This window comes from Perna viridis, chromosome 2 (genome assembly GCF_037379345.1).
Source record: "Perna viridis isolate PV_CMFRI_1.1 ecotype Kerala chromosome 2, ASM3737934v1, whole genome shotgun sequence".
In the NCBI taxonomy this organism is placed as follows: domain Eukaryota; kingdom Metazoa; phylum Mollusca; class Bivalvia; order Mytilida; family Mytilidae; genus Perna; species Perna viridis.
In genome coordinates, this window is record NC_142446.1 from 29,664,303 (window position 1) to 29,689,014 (window position 24,712).

General features: G+C 31.9%; 1 protein-coding gene across 2 annotated transcripts in view; it reads right to left on the minus strand.

Moving 5' to 3' along the window:
• Nucleotides 1–795: 795 nt before the first annotated feature.
• The window catches only part of LOC148624545 (UDP-glucose:glycoprotein glucosyltransferase 1-like), a 44,262-nt gene continuing 20,345 nt past the window's right edge, over nucleotides 796–24,712 (minus strand). For both annotated transcript variants that reach the window (XM_088567211.1, XM_088567210.1), the window contains exons 16-41: nucleotides 23,463–23,591; nucleotides 22,542–22,706; nucleotides 21,033–21,156; nucleotides 20,256–20,354; nucleotides 19,762–19,856; nucleotides 19,428–19,634; nucleotides 18,729–18,860; nucleotides 18,298–18,428; nucleotides 17,844–17,939; nucleotides 15,779–15,881; nucleotides 15,446–15,525; nucleotides 14,825–15,014; nucleotides 14,026–14,077; nucleotides 13,376–13,479; nucleotides 13,036–13,121; nucleotides 12,642–12,726; nucleotides 12,122–12,207; nucleotides 11,523–11,621; nucleotides 10,500–10,584; nucleotides 8,938–9,047; nucleotides 8,336–8,408; nucleotides 7,619–7,722; nucleotides 6,564–6,620; nucleotides 5,325–5,556; nucleotides 4,355–4,523; nucleotides 796–2,106 (exon numbers count right to left, since the gene is read on the minus strand). In XM_088567211.1, the coding sequence (XP_088423337.1) occupies nucleotides 2,075–2,106; nucleotides 4,355–4,523; nucleotides 5,325–5,556; nucleotides 6,564–6,620; nucleotides 7,619–7,722; nucleotides 8,336–8,408; nucleotides 8,938–9,047; nucleotides 10,500–10,584; nucleotides 11,523–11,621; nucleotides 12,122–12,207; nucleotides 12,642–12,726; nucleotides 13,036–13,121; nucleotides 13,376–13,479; nucleotides 14,026–14,077; nucleotides 14,825–15,014; nucleotides 15,446–15,525; nucleotides 15,779–15,881; nucleotides 17,844–17,939; nucleotides 18,298–18,428; nucleotides 18,729–18,860; nucleotides 19,428–19,634; nucleotides 19,762–19,856; nucleotides 20,256–20,354; nucleotides 21,033–21,156; nucleotides 22,542–22,706; nucleotides 23,463–23,591 (2,925 nt within the window). In that variant the 3' untranslated portion in view covers nucleotides 796–2,074. The remainder of the gene's footprint in view (nucleotides 2,107–4,354; nucleotides 4,524–5,324; nucleotides 5,557–6,563; nucleotides 6,621–7,618; nucleotides 7,723–8,335; nucleotides 8,409–8,937; nucleotides 9,048–10,499; nucleotides 10,585–11,522; nucleotides 11,622–12,121; nucleotides 12,208–12,641; nucleotides 12,727–13,035; nucleotides 13,122–13,375; nucleotides 13,480–14,025; nucleotides 14,078–14,824; nucleotides 15,015–15,445; nucleotides 15,526–15,778; nucleotides 15,882–17,843; nucleotides 17,940–18,297; nucleotides 18,429–18,728; nucleotides 18,861–19,427; nucleotides 19,635–19,761; nucleotides 19,857–20,255; nucleotides 20,355–21,032; nucleotides 21,157–22,541; nucleotides 22,707–23,462; nucleotides 23,592–24,712) is intronic.

The following is a 24,712-nucleotide window of genomic DNA, read 5'->3' on the forward strand; positions in this document are numbered from 1 at the left end:
TATTTCTACAGTATAAATTTAGTGCAAAATTTAGAAACATCACCCTGTATTTCTTTTATTTCATCAGATTTGCCCTATAATGCCCTATTTTTCAAGAAATTTAGCCATATTCAAAGCCCTATTTTTTAACCAAAACCCACTTGAAGGCCTGTTTAACAAAGATAATGCTTGTTTTTTGGCCTTTCAAACTATTACCCATTATGGACCCTTTCAGCCCTTTAATTCTGAAATGGTTTAACCCCTTTAACCAATTCCAGCTTTTCTTTCTGGTAATAGCACCTTGTGGTAGAATTTCAGAGATCCATGAACTTTTTACCCAAGTCATTATCTGATCATTAATGGCACCTTTTTGGTCCTCTATTTATAAACATCCACACAATCAATTTTGTGGTATGGCACCTTGTGGTACAATATCAGAGATTTATACACTTGTCTGGACATGAAGAAATTGTTTCCAGTCCCTTTTTGTCTATTAAATGATTAATATACTTTCACTGGAGTTTTATAATTAAAGTTTATGAAATTCTTCTTTTGGTCCCTACTTCCTGCCCCTAAAATCAATACCAACTTTCTACTGTGGTAAAGAACCTTGTTATAAAATTTTATAAGAGTCAACCATCAAATATTCAAGAAATCACACGAAAACCAAGTGTCTACAAATGACAATGAAAACAGCACTGTATCATCATAACTGTGGTTGTATAACAAAAAATTTGACAAATTCAAAAGAATCACGTAGCCTCCCTCATCCCTCACTCCTAGAACTAGCAAGCTGGTATAAAAAAAAAGCATGAATACAATGGAGTCGATTTCTTTATTAAATATCTTATAATGTTTAAAAGGAATTTTACAGCTTATCTTGTGTTTGTGACGATTGCAGTAAATTCTTTTTCATCATAGGTAAATCTGAATTATGAAAACAAACATCTGTTAATATTTCAAAATAAAATATATTTAAAAAAATACAGTAAAGATCTTAATTAAAATGTATATGAATAATGAAGTACTATCATACATCTGTGGAATGCTGGGTTACACTTGAGGCTGTTAGCTCAATCTTGCAGAAGACATTTTTTTAGATATAACATTAACAATAAAATAAACAGAACCTGAAATTTTCAAAACTAGATTTTGTTTAGGTCTACAATTCAGATCAGTAAAAAGGAAAGATGAGTACAATGTAACAGTTCTTTCACAGTATACAATTCATTACTTCAATGTTGACTGAATTTTTCTTTCACTTTCATACATAAATGAATTAGCACTAGATTACATACATATCATGAGTAGACTACAAACTTCTAACATCATACACCTGTACCAGTCATACGGATAGAGATCAACAACAAACTTACAAACACACCTGACCACAACCACAAAACTCTAATTACCAGCAAATCCAGTTGCTGACACACAAATGAAAATCAATTTCATAAAAAGTATTTCAAGAATAGAACAATGTAAAGCAATTCCTGATTTGGCGAGTAAAACAGCTGGTTGGTCTCCCTTTGATTGAATTATCAATTACTTGACTAACTTCACTAGGTAGTTAACTTTTTTAATTGTCTACATATATTGATTCAAAGACTTATGGAATTATAATTGAAACATAATCAGGAATTGTATTGTCATGTATGAACAGTCATACCTTATCATATCTTAATACAGTACCTTCAATGGATTAACCAAAAAGAAATGAATATAAATATGCAAATATTCCCATACAAAGAAAAATTCTCTTCACAATAGCATACAGGCACCAATGATATGAATGTTCCAAAGTGTGTGAGACCATAAGGGTTCAAAATTATAAATATAGTCCTGGAATAATTTAAGTAACACAAAAGCTACCCCTCCTACAAAAAATGTTGGTCCCTTTAGACTACAACTGAGCACCATGTGTCAAAATCAAGATTGGGCATACGTAATGTCCCTTAAGACTGTTGCAGTTATTAATTAACTGAATGACAACAAATAACAACTAACCAACAACTTAAATAAGGATTTTCTCATGATAAATAAGATTCAGTAGACATAAATGATAAACCTAAATTCTGTTGTCATTAAATGTGGGTTACAATTCATCATGGAATCCTAATTTGGCACCTGGAAAAGAAAAATAAGATAAAATATTTTCCAATGAAAAAAAAACAAAACAATAACGCAACAGGCTCTTGGAGAGCCTGAATCACTCAATTGACAAACCAAAACCTATTAACTAAGTAAGTAAAGGTATCATGCTTTGTTACCATGTTTGACAAAAAAGCATATATTGATAAATGCTGCAAGTTCAAAAGAGTACCTAAGACACTGTAAAATGTTGGAAATGCCTTCAAAGTGTTTTTAGAACCTCTGGAAAAAATTTGTGCAGGGGTTCCCCTATGAACATAAAATGATGTTAAACCATGGCTATCCAAAATTTTCATCATCACGGATCTTGTTTACTATATAAATCAATTATTGTTGAAATCAAAGCAAGTATAAAAATAAGCAGAAAAATGGCTGCCACGAACCCAATTTGAACACCTCAGCCTTTCTAGTTACACAGAAGAAAAACTTGGTTGATTTTTTTACCATTACTATTTTACTTAGCTCCTCGCTTTTTGCCAAAATTCTTGGAAGAGTTGATCTTTATTTCTAGTGCTATCCAACCAAAATTTTTGGTGCCACCTGATGGATAGAACTACTTTGATTCACATAAGACTACAATTCTGGCAAATTTTTCAGGAAGAAATTCTCCTTCTGCATCTGAGGTAATTTTTTAGTGTAGCGGAAATGGCAGAGTAGTTCCGATTGGCCCAGAACCATCTTTCTTCATCACCATTCAACATAAAACACCTAGTTTCCTAAAGATAGAATCTGAGCAACTGGTGAAAATGGTCGTAAAAAATGGAGCCATTTAGAAAATGGCCGCCTAAAAATGATTTCAATACTGCCAGTCAACTCAGAATATCATGTTTATCTTATGGGTAGCTTTCATTTTTATTATTCTTCAATAGTTGAGGAAAAAAAAGGCAAAAAAGCATTTTGACCCCTATGTTCTTATTTTCAGTATTTATGGCCATGTTTTTTTACCAATGAAAATTTTACATGATTAGTTTGTGGAGGAAATCCTAAATAATTATGCAAACTTTTATTAAATTTTTGTTGCAGTTAGTTTCAGAGAGTTGTACACATTAAAACCACAAAAAATCTGTTTCAGGGGCCATAAATCCTACAATAGGCAACAAATCATTTTGAAATTTTGGGCAAAGGTCCGTTTTCTGATGGTGAACAATATTACTACATCAGAATTGGGCTAACTTCAACGTTTTTTGAATTATTTGACAAAAACTGTATTTGTTCTATTTTTAGTAACAGTGGTCATGTTTTTTCATCAATCAAAAATCCAAACAGTCGTTTTGCGCAGGATACCTTAAAAAATAGTAATACCAACTTTCATTAAATTGTGTACAGTAGATTCTGAGGAGAAGATTTTTGAATTTAATAACATCAAAAACAGCAAAAAACATGAAAAAAGGGCAATAACTCCAACATAGGTAAACAGATTTCCATCAAAATTGCATTGCAGACAGATATTAACATGGTAAACACTTCTACCCCATGTCAGAATTTGGTTAAACATAATGGTATTGGAGATATAAGCAAAATACTGCTGTCTGACAGCTATTATCTATTTTTAGTAACAGCGGCCATGTTTTTCACTGATCAAAATTCCAAACTGTCATTTTCTGAAGGATACTCTAAGGAACAATCATATTAAGTTTCATCCAAATCCATTCAGTAGTTTCAGAGAAGAATTGTTAATGACGACAGACGAAAGAAGACAGATGCAAAACGATGGCAATAGCTCACATGGCCTATGGCCAGGTGAGCTAAAAAGAAAAAACAAAAACAAATGAGTTTTTTTTAAGGATCAAAATACAAAGAAAAATTGAAACAACAGCAATAAGGATGAGTAGGAATAAACTACATGTATTTAATTGACACAAAATCTTCTCTATTCATTTTGAACAATAAAAGGAATCTCGGAAAAAATATACATATTGTAAGAAGTAAAATTGAAAAAACTTATCTCGTGTGTTCCTGAACTGCATGAAGATATTGTATTTTTGTGAACATATGTTTGAATGTGTAATGCATAAGTCTTAAGTCACTTTGTTGTCAATGATATGACACAGTTTTTTCTTTTTTTTTTTTTTCATTCAAAGTAAAAACCAAATGTAACATGGTCTCTGAATGTCAGAAGATATGATTCTATCGGGAGGGTCATATGCATGCATCCTAATTCCTTCAATAGAATCATATTTGATTACAGGTATGTTTTTTTTTTTTAAATAGTATGTTATCTTACCTATTTTTTTAGTATCTATATTTGGAGCTTCATATTCTATTTGACTTCTTGTATTTGTACCATAAACTTTATCCCATAAAACTTTTACTTCATAATCATAATCCTTCCACTCAGGTGCTATTCTTAATGCTGCTTTTAATTTTGGCTCTTTTGTTAAAGGATTATTACACTGCAAAAAAAAAATCAAACTTTAATATAAAAAGCTGTTATTGATTCAATTAAGGAGGTATGAATTATTGTTTGGGTGGTTAGTACTCAAGTCAAGTTTTTATCTGTGATTGCAACCTTTGACCTCTACACTAATAAGTTTCAGTTAATCTTCAACTTGTGCAAGTTTCTTAAAATTTAAATCTATCATGGCAAACTAATATATGGGGGATAAAACCAATTACGAACAGAATGACAGAATGAAATAAAATTCTATAGCTTCCGCAATGGAGGGACAGGGGGGGTGTTAAATCCTCAGCACTATTTTGCTACCACCATTACATGATTTCAAAACCCAACAGTTGAAGGAATTTTGTCAATGAAATTTGTAATAGAATCTGACTGATTTATAGAACTGAGTGATAGTGAACATGGGTGTTAACAAGGGAACCAAGGTTCTAGTGGTAATTAAAAGAATGTAATCCAGGGACAAAGACCAGACATGGAAAACAGACAAACACAAAAAAGAACATACAAAGTAACAAAAGCAAATGAGCAACTCCGACTCCAATAAAAACTAGGAGCATGGACCAGGTGCACCGATAGGGTAAGTTGGCATAGCTGGTGTCTTATTTTTTTTTTTGCTATTTTTCAAATGATAATGAGTATGAACAGTTTAAATTCTAGCTCATTAGTGCATAAAAGTTTTCAATGGCAATTTTACATTTTTTTTTTAATTGATAGACTACAGAAAAAATTACAATTATACCAGACAAAAACAACAGCACTTTCTCTATAAATATTCAAAGATGAAAATACTTACTAAATCTATAGTTTTGGCTTTTGCTTTAGATTCATCACTGCACCAAGTTTCACACCATAACCATTCTTGTGGTAGAGATTTTATACTGACTTGGTGTATCATATTATTAGGTAAATCTTGATCCAGATTAGATAAACTGTTAGGATCCTGACTTAGCCCTTGGTACTGTCCACGTAAACGATCTCCAGCTGCAATCTTACGGAACTTTTTCAAATCTACTACATATAAAGCACTGCAAGAATAAATCAAGGAAAACACATGAGCATTCAGAAAAAATGTATATAATACTGACACTAAGAACTTTAAGAATTGAGTTTCATCTACAGTCTTCCTTTTTAAGTGTTAAGAGGTAGACATGACCATTTTAAACAACTGGTGACAAAAAATCAACAAGATGTAAATAGTCTGCACAGTTTGATTATTCAAACAGGAAATAAAAGTACATGTATCAGCATCTATATTCAGGTTATATAAACAATAACAGTGAAATTACTGGGATATGAATACTCAAAAGAGGCTTAGAACAATGACTAACTGTTAGGCTGCGCCAAGCATATTCACTGGCCTGAGCAGAGATAGTTTATCCAAATTTTGGCAAGTCAGTGCACTATAATTATTTTTATACTACAACAAAATAACAAATAACTAAAGTTTAAAGCCAGAAAAAAAATGTTTCTGATTTGAAGCAGGCAATTTTTTGTGACATCAGTAGAAAACATTATATTCAGTTTGTGTCAGTTTTTGATTTCTAATGAAAAGGATTGCAGTCTATTCAACCAAAGAAATTGTAAATCAGCAGAATAAAAATATATAATAATAATCCAGGGCTACAGTACACTAGTCCAGGGGCTACAGTACACTAATCCAGGGGCTACAGTACACTAATTCGGGGGATACAGTACACTAATTTGGGGGCTACAGTACACTAATCCTGGGCTACAGTACACAAATCCAGGGGCTACAGTACACTAATCCGGGGCTACAGTACACTAATCCAGGGGCTACAGTACACTAATCCAGGGGTACAGTTCACTAATCCAGGGGCTACAGTACACTAATCCTGGGGCTACAGTACACTAACCCTGGGGTACAGTACACTAATTCAGGGCTACAGTACACTAATCCAGGGGTACAGTTCACTAATCCATAGCTACAGTACACTAATCCAGGGGCTACAGTACAATAATCCAGGGGCTACACTACACTAATCCAGGGCTACAGTACATATTTTAAGATTACCTAATATGATATCTCCTACCAGCTAAATGACTGGCCCAATATCCAGACTTCCAGAATCTGAAATAAGACAAGATTACTTAAAAAGTAACATTAATTTTTTCTACATTGACATTTTGTTTATTAAGATTTAGACCGACTCTTGTGTTTTTATTTAATTCTATTTCTTCGCTTGTTGTCTCAAGGGTGTTTTCCGAAGACTTTGCTTTGCTTTATTATCAGTGGTTTCATGTATTTACAAGTTATAACAAAAGCAACTTAAAAAGATTCAATATGAGGGGGTTACAATTGAACTTGTAGGGATTGTATTTAAAATATTTTAGAGATCAGCAAACCCTACTGAAAATAACAAATTAAATAATAATAATCAGATATAGATAAGGACATTCAAATTTCTTCATTACGATGCAATTATACAGCTAAGGCACTTTAATTCATGAGAAACAATGTTTGTTGTTAAAATTCATAAGTTTTGTTTTTTTTTTATATTTTTTTCAATTAAGTTTACATTGGCAATTCAAATTCACAATAAAATAAAATGGTATACAACTAACAACAATTCGTCCAGGTGTAATACCACTATTTCGGAAACCAGTCACCTGCACATACAAGAAAGTAGTTTGTAATGACACAAAGTAGTCCCAATATTGCACCCTATCATTCTCCTTGCTTAGTAGAGGTATACAAACTTGGTGTCATCTGCAAGCTGAATGAATCAGCAATACTCTAAAAACTTCATTTTCTTTATTCAGTGTAGGGTAAAACAATTCTGAACAAAAACTCTAGGCCCCTTGATATGGCTAAATTTCAAAACAAAAGTAGTGATTTCTGCACCTGTCTACTTAAACTTCACCGTTCTTTCTTAGAAGGCACATGGTACAAAGTATGTTGATATTTTTATGAGAGTTAAGGTAAAGGGTGACCACCATAATGATACCACCCTAGCACCATCTGTACTGATGTAAACAAATTTTGAGCCTCATAAAAAGCTGAATTTAACACAGAAAGTAATGGAGACCAGAAATAGAGTTATTACACCTCCACAGTAATACACCAACCTAAAGCCATCCATTTCTTTTCTATCACTACAGAATGGGGTATATCCATATGGTGCTCCTTTAAGATCTAAATCATGTAACTCTTGTAAATCTGTACGTACAATCTGAGAAAATAGAAAATATTGTCTATGTAATCACAGTTTGAAATTATCAAATCAACAACTGATGTCTTCAAATTTGCAAAAACATTACAGTCATTTCCTTATACATGTAATTTAATTTCAGAAGTAACACCCTCTCTGACTGGATAAAAAAAAATTGTCCATCATCTCATAGACAAAATTTTGTATATGACTATGATGTCATCAACCTATTTCAATGATTTACCTGTTGAATTTTGATACTAAAATTAAAATATAATGAATGACTTTTATGTTTTTTTAGTCTATTTGAAATAACCTCAATGCCCATGAAGCACACTTGAAAGCAGTGTTTTCTGGATCGATATCTGCCCTCAGGACAATAACATGTTTAATGGGCAGATAACATACCATCTTCCCTCTCATGAGCTTTACTGACATCACTTCAACACAACTGTTCAAAAACAGTCTTTATCTGTTTATAGGCATCCATCATATGTTGATTGACGTAACTTCGTCATTGGAAATTGTAGATAGTTTTAGTATCAAGACAGATAACAAGGGTGATATTGATATTTCCATGTATTAAACAAAGTCATAAAGATAAACAGAAGAATGAGGAACTAGAGAAAATTACCTGATCAGCATCAACAAAAATGAACTTCTTCACATCCAAGGGGAACAATACATCAAGGAAGAGAATTTTATAACTACAAATATAATAACAAAGACATCACTAATCAGATGACAAAGTTATAAAGCCTGTAATGAAATAAAAACAACTGTGAATACAGCAAAAAACATTACTCTAGTTCTCTTCTAAATTCCAGCTTGCAGTTAGAGTTGAGAATGGTTAGATATTTTGACTACAAATACATGATGTAGGAGTCTTCAAAGCATTGACAATAAATTCAGTTTGATCTTTCACATGAATTGCCTGAAGTAAGTATGCTGTTCTTTAGCCAGGTATGATTTTATGAGATAATACTGGTTTGCCCACATATAATTACCAAAATTTTCAATCAGTTCTATAAACTAAAAAGACTAAGGGTTCACTGACCATGAAGTTGTATAGTCAATAAAAAAATGTAAATTACTGTAATTTGAAATAACCATATTGTGAAAAGATAAACGTAACAGTATAAACCTGGATTTGAAAGAGCTGAATTTCATTTCATATCTGAAGAAAATTATGTTTGCTTTACATGAACTGCAGGTTAAAGTTTATACTTTACATACCCCCACATTATCCTTTGTTTTTCTTTTTGTTGATTTAACCACCTTGGCCATTTATACTGTACTAATTCATATTCAAATCCATAATTTTCTGCCATTTTGGGTATAAAATCCTAAAAAGGGAAACAAAACTTGACTTCGAATATATGATACAATTATTGCAGAACCTATTGGCAAAAATCTGGTTAGTGTGTACTGGTAATCTCACATCACCTAAAAAATATAGAGGCTTCCAATATTACAAAATGAAACTGCTTTACTAAATGGCAATGAGCTTTTAAAGTCTTTAAACATCTCCACAATTTAATTTTGTATATGTTTTTGTATATGATATATTGTAATCTGTCTTGATGCACTCCTTGTTATACAACAGCTTTACAGATAGTTAATAATGGATTCATCTTTCAAAAATGAGAACTTACAAACTTTTAAAACCAATTTTGTGAGGAGTACAACAATGCCGTAACTCTGTCTTGCTGCTTTAACAAGTTGTCATGAAATGCTTTATTGTGACATGTCAAATTTAACATGTTATATAAGAAAATCTTATTTCAGGGGTTTAAATTTTCTTTCGAGAGTGGAAAGTCCTGCAGTCAATTTGACAAAAAATTCATAAGTGAAAAATTAGTCATATGTTATGAAGTTAAAATGGATCAAAGTATTGTAACGTCATAACCAACGACTACTAATTTTACACTTACAAACTTTTTCTGAAAAGGATTGCTTGACTTTTTCAATTTTCAATCAGTGGTCTCCTTGAAAAAAATCAAAAGTTAAAATAAAGTGTCAAAAGGGTTGAAGGTCCAGGAACTAAGTAAGTAAAATTTTAAAGGTCCTAGGTCAAGCATGGGATACATAGAAAATCTCAAATTGAGAATTTACTCAAATCTTCAGTAACAATCAATCTGACTGGTTGAAATTTGAGTTGAGGAAAAATTTGAGGAAAATCTCACTTTTAGATTTTTTATTTCTGAAACCAGGTCAAGAAAAATCTGATTGGTTGAAATTTGAGCTGAAGAAAGGTTTGAGGAAAATCTCACTTCGAGATTTTATTTATGAAACTAGGCCCAGAAATTAAGGATCCTAGACCCAGACTAATTTTAACCCCAGTACAAAGTTAAAATAGTAATACCCTGGCCCATACTATATATATCCTTGCCCTTGTTAAGACTTTCTAAGAAAGATCTTTCTCTTAAATGTCAGAAAATATAATGAAGATAACCAATAATTTTTGTTTCTGATAATCCATACCTCTTTCCTTCAATCATGTTGACGGATGTTTCTCCATTTCTTGTATATGACAAGATTATTGAAAATATCAGTCAAAACATTAGGAGTGATTGTGACATATCTGGATTCATCTTCTATAGAGTCTTGAATGAAATTGACATACCAACCATGTGTAGTTGCACTACTAGGTATTTTGTATTTTCTCACTGGTGTCTTTGATTTTTACTCTTAAAAAGTTGTAGCAATTATTTTTCCTGCACACCCTAATGCAATGGGAAATAGTTTAACAGTCGGGAAGATAAAATGATAAAGTAGCAATTATGACTCATACAAACCTTGAATGATGGTGATAAATAATTCTTTAAGAACCAAAACTTGACCTTTGACTTAGTATGCTTTAGTACACTTAACATCATGATTCTGTAAAAACAAGAAATCAACCCTTATTTATTATAAGAAGAGTGAAAGTAAATAAAGAAACTTAGTTTCATTTTTTCTTCTTTTTCGAGTAAAACACTGATAAGACACTGATTATTTCAAATTAAAACAACCTACTATTTACAATCATGAATTGTTATGAATAAACTACAGCAAAACCTTGGAACTCAAAGGGACCATCTAAATGTGTTGGAGTAATTTGGGACTATGAGACACTGAAGTTCATAGCTTTTCAGATATAATTTGTTCTCTTGCTTGCTAAACTTGCTTGTTTTTGTTAACTTTTAAGTGTTTTGATCTTTTTCATTTATGTTCAAATTTTTAAAAAATTTGTTCTCATTAAATTTTGTTCATTTCTTTAAGGCTATTGACAAAGGAACATTCATGAACTTCAATCATTGTGATATTAATCAATACACAACAAAAAGTGAAATTTTTATAAACTTTAATAACCTCGAACAACACTTTGTTTAATAAAACAGCTTAAGTTTTTCACACCATTTATTTTCAAAGCTGACATAATGGCTGATGAGTTTGAGTAGGAATCTACCTGTCATTTTGTGTGTTAGAGACCTTGTTGTGTGAGAAACCAAAGATTATTACAGCTAGTTGAAATAGACAAGTTCCAACTTTTTCTCCGGTAAAATCAATTTTACAGCCAACTGAAATAGACTAGTTCCAATTTCAATACAAATTTAGGCAGCCTAGTGAGTACCTAAAGAGCTATTTAAATTACTCAATAGCCTAGCTAGATTTGTATTCAAATTGGAACAGGTCTTTTTCAATTAGCTGTAACATTGACTTTACGGGAGAAAATATTGGTACTTAAATTTTTGAGTCTGAGCAAGATAGGTTTTACTGTAATACCCTTCACCAAAAGTTTTAATTACAGGACAAAGAATCTTTAACATGTTAAATACCTCATGAGTCTTTCATACATATGTCCCGATGCTAGTGAAAATATATTGAGTGTTTGGTCAGTATCAGTAGCAGTACCCCCATCACTGCCTGTAAGGGTACTGAAAAATGTAAAAAAACAAGGTTAGATTCATTTTAGCTACTGATTTGGGAAATTACAATCACAGCTGTCTATACCTAGCCAAAAAACATACACAAGCCTAAATAAAATGTCTTCTGTTACCCAAATCAGAATTTTTAATGCATTTTGAACCTGTGTTAGCCAAATACCTGCCAAATCTTAGCTTCGTCTTCCAATCAAAATTGGTTCAATCAAGGAAGGTTTTGTTGTACAAGTTGGCTGCTTTTATCAATTATCATTCAAATCATTATAAAAGTAAACACTGATGTCTTCATTAGCCTTACCAAGGCAGAAGTTCACCATGTAAAAATGATAATTTGACAAAATCACTATAGAAATGAACCTCACTGTGACCACTTCTTCACAGCAATGAAGCTTATGTTACACAAAAGACTTTGTAAAATGAATTTAAATAGCAGTGTTTTTTGTGCCTACATTAGTTTCTTTTTGCCATTTCCTACACTTTAACTCCATAGATACCTTGAAATGGAATCCCATAAACTTTTATCTTCCTCATTTGGATCTTTCAACAAATCTTCATTTTTCTTATCAGATTTTTTTTCTACCTATAATACAATTATACATGGTTCATTTCACAAAGGAAAGTAGATACAAACAAAAGAAGAACAACTGAATAATAACAAACCTTTCATTATACTAATAAAACCACCTTTTTCATCTACACATTATTTACTTTGCATGACAGGCAAAATTACTTAGGAGGCTCAATCTATACTTTCTACATTTATGCATGACTACAGTCAGTTGATGCATGATTACTTCAGTAAAATCCTTTCAATTACTTTTCATAGCTGGTTAAATAGTTGACTCAAATGATCAACAAATATAAACTACTGAGTAAAAGTATGTAATTTATTCATATATTATGCTGTTTTTGAGAATGAACACAAAATAACAACAAATGATAGGTAAAAGATCTATAGAACATGCTTAAAACTTTTTTTTATGGTGGAATAAATATTATAAAATAAATACTAACCTTAATTCTGATAATCTTGCTTTGGAAGCTATTGACAGAAACGGTTACATCTTCAGAACCAGCTGGGGTATCTGTATATTCATGGCTGTAAAATGCAACTTATCACTATGAAGATGAAGAGCAACCTGATGTCTTACATGGTTAAAATCATGTCATATATTCCTAAAGACTCGGCAAATCAAATTTCACTATTGCTCAAGATGTCCTAAAAATCTTATGATCTGTAATCAAAAATAGTTACCAATTTACTGTACAAGCTGTTATCAATCTATTATTTAAAATAATAAAAAGCAATAAAATAGGCTCAAGTTAATTACAGTAAAAATTACAATAAAACCTACAGTAACAAAACATCATATGTAACTGTATGTAAAAATAAGTAAACTGGAGATACCTGATAATATCATAAATCTCTTTAGATCTGCCTTCTCTAAGTTTTAAATGCCATAATCCTGGGGTGGCTTTTAGCTGGAAATAACCCTACAAAATACTTAGTGTACTCAAATGTTTGTGACTAATATCTCTATATTAAGTTCCTAAACACTTTAAATTTTTGCCAAAAGCAAAAGATTCTTTAAATTATTCTCAAAATATAAGATGACAAAACTGATGTTATTAAAAGTTGGTGACAAAGATAAAACAAGGATAAAACAAGAACAATATTAACAGTATAGTTTCATCATATTCAGTGGACCCAAAAATGCAAAGTTCAAATATTAATTATGAAATCATACCAGATTAGCCATTACAATAGTGTCCACCAGGGGTGTAGAGTTTGTACCCAATGTAAACTGTAATCCTCTGGGTGGTTGTCCTGTACTTCCATCTGAAGCATGACCTATACAGAAATACAAAAATCACTTATTTCTCCTAAATATTCTTAAATTCAATAATGTCTAATATTTGCTATGCTGTTTTTTATGCCAATTTTAAAAGCTACTACATTATTCTACCAGCACTTGATGACCTAAGGTTGCTATAGTATATATTCCTGAACATTAACATACTTTTGTAGAATAATCAAACCTCATATTTTCATTACGGTACTGAGCAGTTATAAGGTGGAGTTGCTTTGTCCAGATGTGACCATATAAAACTTTGGAGTTCAATAACTTCCCGTTAAAGGCACTACACAATTTATCCTTCTTAATGCACATAACATAGAATACCAAGCCTTAAAAAGTTTCATCAAAATCCATTGAGGAATTTAGGAGGAGTTGCACTTACAAAATGTGAGAAGTAAAACCCTTAAATTGGATTATCTCCCCTTGCGGATATGTGAAAATGATTATCATTAGTCCTGCACATCTACACATGAAGCCAAACCTTTCTATAAAATTTCATCAAAAAAGAATATAACTGCTATTCATAGCATCACAAATACCTTCCAAAAGCAGGTACTCCAAATCAAACTCTGCATGCACTACACCTTCCACCTGTAAATAACCAGGGATGTTTTATTAATACCAGATGATCAGTCATTGAATAGAAAATATGCCATTTGCCTTTTACCTGTGTAGAAGTACCATAACTCAGAAATTAATGTCCCATGCCCATCCTTGGTTTTTTGGAAGTAAAGAGGGCAAATGTGCCATCAAAATAATTAAAATAACATTCACTGATTTTCAAACTTGTCCAAGAGATTCATGGTAGCAACCTGTAGTATAAATTTTATCAAAATTCATTTAGAAATGTAGATGTAAGAGCCCTTACAAAAGAAATCTTGACCAAGGGAGCTATTTCAGCAAATCATAGTGGATTTTCAAACTAGGCCAAGAAATTCATAAATTTAAACAATCTTCGGTATAAAGTTTATCCAAATCTGTTGAGAAATGTAGGGTGAAAGTGCTAACAAGGTGAGGCGGCTGAACACTATTTTCTATTGTTTACAAAAGTCTTATACATGAAGGTTCTTTAATGAAGTCATAAAATTGTTTTGTTTGGTTAAATTATTGTTCAGTGTACAATACCCTCCTTTGTTTTTTGTAAATTCGTAAATTACTGCAGTTTGTTAATAATAAATGCCTTTAAGTTATAGTCCAAATAACAAAACCATAAATTATGATTTTTTAAACCGTCCTCAAGCAGGTATTTTTCTATTTTGGTCTTAGTATTAGCAAATGCATCTATTAACTTCTGAATTTGTAGTAAATTAATCACTACTCATTAGAAAATCCCCTTACCTCCTCTAAGAGAATATTGTCCAGATCATGTAAAGCTTTGACAGATTCTACCATCCAGCTTTCAGGACATTTCATTCCCAGGGTCAACACTGATTTCTGAGGTAACTCAGTAAACACTGCCTTCTGTCCAGACTTAAACATGGCACTGGGTTCAAATTCTACATCAGGACTCAAAACATAGCGGTAATACCTGTAGAAGTAACATTCTGACATCACATGGCGAATCCAATCTGGGTTATCTCCCTTACTCCATGAGAATAGAAACTAATACAATAACTTAAGGAAATATTTTATTCTTCAAGAGCATATCTCTCTGTGAAATTCATGCATAGACATCTGACTTGTACATAAATTACCCATTACATACAACAGCTGAGAACAAGTGAATAGTCAGCCAAAGAAAAGTATGATTGATGGAACAATAATTATTAAATTTTTCTTTGAGTTCTCAACCTAAAGTAATACTTAAGAAATGTGTAGTCATTCCAGGAGAATTGTTTTCTTTTTGTATTGTTAATGTATGACACTTTTTCACGGTAATGACAAGTACAAAAGTTTCATTCAATTTTCATAAATGGTATTAGTGAAGAACCCAATCAAAATGATTTTTTCAAAGCTTACGTAGTGAGTGGCATCTCTGATAACTTGTCTCTTGAGTTCATAAAGATTTTGATGTCCACATTAACTGCCTTTTGAAGAACCTGAAAGCACAATAAACAAAGCTATATAAAGTAAGTGTCAGATAATGATAAACCCAAATCTAATGAATTTGATTAAAATCACAACCAATACATCGTTTAGATATGAAGCAAGTGTATTATCTGTTGTGATCTTCAATTGTGATGAAAAGTTACTATTCTAATTCATATTTGTAAATTTCCATATCTTCCACAAGTTCATGTCAACATCAACAAAACTAAAAAGCACTTATTAGAAATTACATGTCTACGCTACCTCAAGAATGGGTGCCAGTTTTTGTGCTTCACTAGAAACTGGATCTACAATGGCTTCTATCTGGAATGCTGGTTCACTAGGATCTCCTGGCAATTTCAGAACACTGAAAATAACAATTGTAGAAATAAAAGTATAATGTACTACAATAACTAAAAGAAAAGTGGAAAAATACCCATGAGACAATCTCCCTACAATGAAGTACAGCTACTTATAATTATCTTTGTTTAAAATAAAAGCAACTACCAAATGACAATCAAAGCTGTGCTTCTTGTGTACTTGACAATCAATTTTGTTTTGATGATTAGAACTAGGAGCCTTAATCGCTCATCTGGTTCATTTTTTCATCCTTCAAGGGAAATAACTCTAGTTATAAGTTATCCTATGCCTATGACACTTGAAGACTTTTGTAGGCCTTACCATAAGGATCATTTCATCAACTTTTTCTATTTCATACAGTTTTCAAGATACAGGCTAAAAACTGCAAAAGACATCATTTTTCACCTTTAAAGGGCAATAATTCTTACAAGGAGTCATTTTACACCTTTGATCCAATTAAGACTGAAGCATAGGTCTCAAAGCTGAAGAAGGAAGGTCACATTTATTTTCCAATATCTCTCACAGTTTTTGCAATATATGTAGAAATTGGTGGCAAGAACCCTGTGGTCTAAAAATAGCATGGGCAGCCATGTTTTACGCCTGATCTATATAATCGACATGATTTTCAAAGTAAATACCATATGGGTGCTGTTGAATAAGTTTGGTAATAATCCACTGAGTGGTTTCACAAGAGAAGATTTACAAAGTAAAGTTAACCATGAGAGAAAACAGAGGATGACGACAGATGATGACACCCACCAAAAGATGGCAACAGCTCACATGGCCTTTCAAGCTAATAAAACAAAGGATACTTAACCTGTTACTTGGTCAACATTCAACATTTGATTTAATATTAAATTCTTGATTCACTACTAATGTTATCTGGTATAAGATTGTTATTCATGTATTTTTAACTGAAAAAATCTCTGTATACTTAAATTGACCTCTGACAGTACATGTATTTGCTTTTACAACAATAACTTTAATCAGGCATTTAAAGTGTGGCCGAACACAAAAATCATGAAGCTAACATTTAAACCTGTCTTGCAAACTATAAGAAACCAAATTTTATATTCACTCATCTAGGTCACTAAAAAATTCACAGGTTTTTCACTCACTAGACCAACCTAAATAATTTTATTGGTTTTTGGTGATCAATAAATGGATTTATTGGGCAAAAAAAGCAGGGTGTACTCAGAGAATGTTATAAGACTATATATATACTTCATACGAAAACCAAGAATTTGTATTGAAGAAGAAGCATAAGTAATTTTGGTCTATCCCTTACTTGCCCCGCTCCCTACACAATGAATGATGAGCTACCCAAATAGATTACTCTTATACACCCTCTTCCAGACTATATCATCTTTCTTCTGTGCAAGACCCACAACGCTAGTCAAGAATGTTAAAAACTCCAATAGTATTATATACTATGTAAGATACTCTACTATTTTTCCCTACTCAAATGTGAAAATGTATTCAGTATAATAGAGGTGGTACTAAAATACTCTACTACAGACACCATGTGTATGGTATTATTTACTTACTCTGGCCCTATGTAATGTTTAAATGAATGATGGACTGTCCAGATAGTTCACTCATATACATCACCCTCCTAACAATACATCTGCCAGTATCTGCAATATTTTACTTTCTAGACCATGAAATGTTTTATAATATTTAAAAATACCACATTCAGAAAATATATCCTCCTTGACATTGTCTCAGATGATACCAGTATATTTTCCCATTGTGGTATTCTGATGTAACACTCTGTAATTTAAGGACTATAACATAATAACTCTGCAACTTTTGCAGTCGTATGAAAAATGTGTCCTTTGTCGAAACTGTATGAAAATCACACAGATCCAGATCAATGTGTATACAAACTACTATATCACTACAATAGAGGGTTTCATGGGCAAGATCTCCTACTTCAAAGTTTTCAATGGTTTACACCAGGAATTACCTGTGTTTATCTCCCTGGAAACTGATCTCCTTTCTCTCAGCTTTAGATGTTTTAGATGATAACAAAGCAGACACTTTCATTACCATATCACTCCCTCTACATACAAAATAAATTCAGTAGCAATGGTTAAACAAACTAGATGTGCTTTCCTCAAAATACCAAAAAAAAACATATTCTCTGAAATAAAAGGAATCGATTTCTAAATAAATTCTTAACTATAAATTTCAATATTTTCATATGTATAGAATAGTAGAATTCAATTTCAAAGATGTACATCACATAATTACATTGCTATCAATACCCTTTCGAGGTTTAGCCTAATAAATTGAATATAATTAGATAATGACATCAGTTAAAGAAATAGTATTAAAATACCAATTTTTACTACCTCTGTTCTATTACATCTTGAATATTACCAACAAATATTTTAACCTTTAACTGTAGCTATCCTTACTTAGCATCAGTAATGCCCATAGTAAAGACTCTTTCTTTAATCTGTTTCGCCCCTTTCTCGAACACAAACTTCTCCAATAAGGCAACATCTTCTACTGTGAACTCTTCTAGGTCATCCAAAGGTCCAATCACCTGTCATCAAACTTATTTTTTAGTTTTCTTGGAATGAAAACTATATACACTGATCATAAAAAGATAATATCAAACATTGATAATAATGATTGTACCTTTTTTTTTAAAATGAACTATAATTTGGAGGAAAGAATTAATGATGATTTATTCAATTGTCAAATGTATCTGTTTTTTTTTTTTATAGATTTCACCATTTTACTCTAATTAAAAAAAGAAAGTATGTGACTCACAACAACCCTATTATCTGGTAACACAAATAACAAAGAAATATGGTTATTTAACCTTTAAGAATTTACATACCTTTCCATTAGAAACAAGTCCTCTAGCCTGACTCCTCCATCCAAGTACAGTCCTTACAAAGGATCTGTGTACTTGCATAAAATGGGTTGTCAATTTGTCCATCTTCTTCATGAATTTGTCTATATCCATTCCCTATTCATACAGAATGAAAAAACAAAACATGAACTATATTAACTTATTTTTATGAGTACTTTGTTCTTAACATGTGGGTCTTTGTTCCAATCTACTACCACTTTCGTTATATTATGAAAGTAGATGAAAGTGTCCATCTGATTGAAATGCCCCTTTTGAAAATTAAGATATGAGTTTAACAAGAAGTTGCTATGGTACAATAAAGGAAGTCACCTACTGTGCAGGAAGATTGACCAGACCATTGTCAGATATTTCATACATTTTCCGGATGAAAACTTGAAATCAACTGAACAGAGCCTGCTTTGTACTTGTTTCATATGCAGAATATGTGCTAGCTTACAGAAATGTATGTCACTCACTCAGAGACGATATTCTGACATCCAGCCAATCAGTGGTCACTTTATTTCTTACTATGATACCCTTGGCAGAGCAGTAACCTGCTGTAATTAACTGCATGATAAATCACACATTATCACAGAATACTATGCTGAAATTATACTTGAAATTTCTATTCCTTCCCAAATGTTCTCTAAAATCATACCATGGATTTCAACTTTGAATACTTACACTGACTTCAAAATCTCTGAGTGACTTCTTGGCAGCTTTGAGATCTTTAACATTGTCTTCCTTTACAAGTTTGGTGATGAAGTTCTTAGCTTCTGATGTATCTAAAGTCTGTAAAGCTAGGTATATAGCCTTACTTATAGTGTAGTCAGCACCATCCTCCACCTCTGTGTTAAATATAACACTCACTCTAAGGTCATGGGAATGTTTCTATAGTAGTTTAATATAAAAAAAAAAGTTCATGGTTAAATGCTTTACATTCGGATTATTTCAGTTTTTTTGCCATTAATTTTTATCATTTGTTAGGTTATGATCTAACTTATAACAACAAACTTACCAACTGTTTAATTGAATTATAAAAAAGTTCTCTGCCTTCTGGTGTTTCTACATCACAAACAATCCACATTGTTACTGCTCTCAATATAATATTGTCTATAAAATAAATCATATTACACTAACATATATTTGATGTTAATGTGGCAGAAAGAAACAAAAAGTATTCTTGATAATACATTAAAATATAGGAAATTAATGGAAAGGGTAAAGTGTCCAATCATTACCCTGCAAAAATGTGACCTAAATATTAAAAAGTGTTCTAAAATGTATGTACCAAATTTAATTAAATGTCATTAAAGGCATTTATTGTAATAGTGGACATATGGAAGAAGGGACAGATAGATCAGGTTTGTGAGGTCTAAATTCCTCTGAGTAATCATCTCAAGTTCAGTACCAGAAGATATACATGGATGGAAGTATCATTCCTACCAATTCAGCCGCTTTAAATCTGATTATAAGCCTAGAACAAACTACCCTCCTGGTACAAAATCTCACCTCTTCTTTGCATGTAGTTCAAATTTTCAGCTATAACTGATGTCATATCATCTGAGGTGAGTAGTCCAAACGTATTTAAATCATTGAATGCATCACCATCTGTAATAAACAAATAATAAACAAATAAAAAAAATGAATAATTATAAAAAATAATTTAATGACAGGAAACTTCAGTATATCTCCAACAAACAATATCATCTATCATACATTGTAAACAATTAATTACAAACCCAGTAATGTAGAGGTAATGAAGTAGCTAATTCTACCATAGACGTACCTGTTTGAAATTTATATTTCCATGTCACATCCCAGTTGGTAAATATTCAAAATTACCTATCAGAAGTATAAGTTAGTAATACAATAAACCCTTCAAAAACTCCTTTACCACTAGAAATACTTTGTGCAAGCTTACAATGACTTCAGATGTAGATAATGGTATATGTAAAACTCTACAGCTCAATTATCATCCTTTGAAAGTAATTATAATCCTCCCTGCACATCAAAATATGATGCCCAAGCTTCCTATAAAAATTTCATCAAAACTTCTTTAGTGGTTTACAAGAAGTTGCACTAACAAGAAATCAGGGCAGATGAAAAGGCAGACCAATTGACAGACAAGGGCTAGTGTTTTCCAAAATATTACCTGTGCTGCTTCTGAAAATTCCTGATTCTGGAATATAAATAGATAAACATCTTTTACAAGGAGTAACTGTTAAACCAACTCATGCCAACTGGGGGTGTATAATGGTACTTAATGATGAATCACATGTAACTAACCAATATTAGTAGTGAAGTCAAGGGTCTTAGCTGGTGGTGACAAAACTCGGGAATTTAGTCTGGGTAAAACATGACTCTTTTCCATCATCCATTCCAATACATTGTGACCATCATGAAGCTTTCCCTGAAAATCATGATATAAGCTTTAATTCGTTCATATCAATATGTCAACATTTTAAATTATGTTCATATCCTCAGAAAAACAAACTGAAGACATTGCCATATTGATAAAGGTAAACAATTTGTCGTTACACAAGTTCATTATTTTGATTGAAAAATAAAAATTCTTGGTTTTTTAAGTATAAAGATTTTATTAACCAAAAATAAAATCGAAAATGAGCTTTCCAAACCCAACAGAAGGTAGATATTGGAGGCTACTTAATCTATGAATTCCATTTTCTATATAGATATTAGTAATTCCCTGCGTAAAAAAAAATTGATAATTCACACTGTGAAATAATTTCGGTAATTTGGTCTCCTATCAAAACATTATTACACTAATATCAATTTACCCATCACAAAATTTAAAATGTTATGTTGAAGATAGCATTATATTATGGAAAAGATCTGTGCCAAGAACACATTATAATGTAACTCGTGCACATAACAAGTTCCACACACTTGTTATATCTAGGCATTTCCTAGTCATTCATGACCACATTTTGATCATTCACTCTTCCCAATGAATTATCCTATTAATCCATTGCTAAAAGATAGGTGGTTAAGAATCCTCATCAGAACTGTTTAAAACTATTACATCAACAGGATTGTCAGACAAAAACAATATAAATGTCAAGATTATATTAGTAGGTATCTGGGACCAAGAAAAATGATAAGAGATAAAAAATAGTTCAGCTGTGTGAAAAGTTGTTTGCCAGTACTTTCTTTGATTATTTTAACTGTTTCCTAATCATAGAAAAAAACTGTAAACCTGTAGTCACTATTTGTGAATGTCGATATTAAAATTGTCATCCCCAACAAAATGGTTCTGGCATTTATTAATATTAAGGATAGTGCATCATATACATGATAAATAAAAGTAACAGTAAAAAAAAAAACCAGCAAGACGATGATAATTTTGGATTTGAACACTATCAGAAAAAATTTCTTCCTCCTAAATATTCTACTGAGGAATTGAAGATAAAAACCATATAATGTGTTTCTTTTTGATCCTACAAGCAGTATTTCCATTCATTAACATATTGACGATTATTCATTCAGTTTTATTTTCCACACAAATAAACAAGTTTTTTTACAATATAATATTTTTTTCTACAAAAGTAAGCGGTATGAACCTTTTTTAAAAAGTGTTCCCCAGTAGCGACACAAAAAACTAAAAAAGATTTAAAAATTAAATTAGGAACTCAGATACATCATACGAGAAATATAAAACTGTAACTAAAAACAGTAAGACATAAAAATGTTGATGAGTCTATACCTGCATGATCTATTGTTCAGTAGGCATAAATAAGAATTGGACAATATTACACCTTATAATACTACACTTACATTATAAATAGCCTTCTGAATTTCTGGAGTTTGTGTCATTATTTCTGAAACAACTCCCTCTTCGAATGTGTTTTCGGTCAAATATTTCTCCTTCATAGGGACACCATTAAGTAAAACTTGAGGAAAATCCTTCAGGCCAGACTTCTGAATGTAGTCTAAAGCTGCCTATAAAACATTTACAATTGTCTGACATCCTTTTCAGTTTTTAGCAGCTTTTTTCATGTACATCATAAACAATGAGGTCATCCTGTCAGAGTCAAAAAGCTTTAGATAAACTCAAAGAATTTGCAAGATTTTTTTTTTTTTTTTTGCTTTTTATAAAATTCCTGTCCTTCAAAATGTCTTGATGTTTTCTATTTCATTTTTATCTATTATATTAAAAATATTTTTTTTGCCTTTTACTACGGCAGGATATGACAAAAAAGGCCTCATTGTATCAATCTCTCATTGTCAGAAATGATTAAGTAATTGCCCTCTGTGGTATTACAGCCTAAAAAGTATTTAAATATTTCACCACTATGATATGTTTACTGTAAGTTCAGAGATTGATGTATCATTTTATTATTGTAACAGTAACAAACAGTAATATTAAGTTTTTTGTGATTTTTTTTTAAAGAAAGACGGCTGGATGCAACTTCAAACTCTGACCTCTTTATTGTTGCAAGAACATCCAAATGAATTTTATTGTTAAATTTCTCCTGTATAACATATACACTTTACAAAACAAAGAAAACTTTCTTTATTTAAGGATAGAGTACAAATCCATGTGTACCTAATTTTCGGTAATAACACAAAGGCATGTGACAAGGACCAATTACATTTCAGATTTGTTTGACTATTTTTTGTCCATTTTAATCCTAGAAAATGTCATGAGAATAAGTTGATTAACAGTAATTCCTTGTAAGATTATAGAGTACTGACCTTTCTGGAAGTATCATACTCATCAGATGACCCAAATATCAAATCAAAATCATGATCTTTATAAGTCTTTTTAAACAGACTGATAACATCTTCTGGTACCATTGGTCCTGACTTTACATTCTCATATACCTGACAAGTATAACAGATAAAAACCCTCATAGCAGAGTAGAATACATGAATGTTAAGCTGCTGTTTAATTTCCTAAGGCAGGCATTCCATGCATGTTTTATAGGGTTGCAACAATCCACCAGTGCACCAGTGCATCGCGATATTTCCATCTACAACCCGAGAATTGATACAGAAACTGTTTACATGATATTGATCTGATTCTTTAATCACCTTGACCAAAAAGACACAAAGTAAACAAAAATGTGTTTGAATGGTAACCAGACGACTTGTTGCTCCATGGTAACCAGAAGACTTGTTGCTCCATCAGCTGAGTATAAATCTGCTGTGTGGAGGCAGAAACTACCATAAACTAAAGCTTGAACAAGCCATCTGATTACTGGAAGCAATAATATTCAGTGACATAAAGGAAATCTTCTATCAAGTAGGCATCATGATATGTATCGTATTGTCAGTCAGGTATTGTGATATGATATGTATCATATCGTCAGGTAATGGAACCGTTACACCCCTAATGTTTTATAAAACTAAAGACCCTGTTTTGTGGTAATCTGACAAAGCACACAACTGGTAAGCATGTAACCCTACTTGGATTCATTATTCTGAGTCCAAACCAAACAGTCGTTACTCTATCTCCTGCACGGCAGAGCAGTGATTACCAATTTTAATGTCCCCATTGGGTATTAAACCCATACTCAAGGCAAGCCCACTATCTTGAGATGGCTGAGGTAGTGACCCACTGCATATCTGTATCAGTACAAGACAGAAACACAAGGATTTGAAAAGTGTGACCCTCTAAGGTCTGTATCAGGGCAAGAAAGTAATACCGGGGTGAAAAAAGTATGATACACTAAGGTCTGTCTGAGGGCAAGACATAAAATGTGAACAGTATGACCCTCTTATGTCTGTATCAGGGCAAAAAAAAAGAAATACAAGGACGTGAAAAGTATGATACACTAAGATTTCGTATCAGGGCAAGACAGAAATACAGGGATGTGGAAAGTATGATACATTTAGGTCTGTATCAGGGCAAGACAGAAATACAGGGATGCGAAAAGTATGATACACTAAGATTTCATATCTGGGCAAGACAGAAATACAGGGATGTGGGAAGTATGATACAT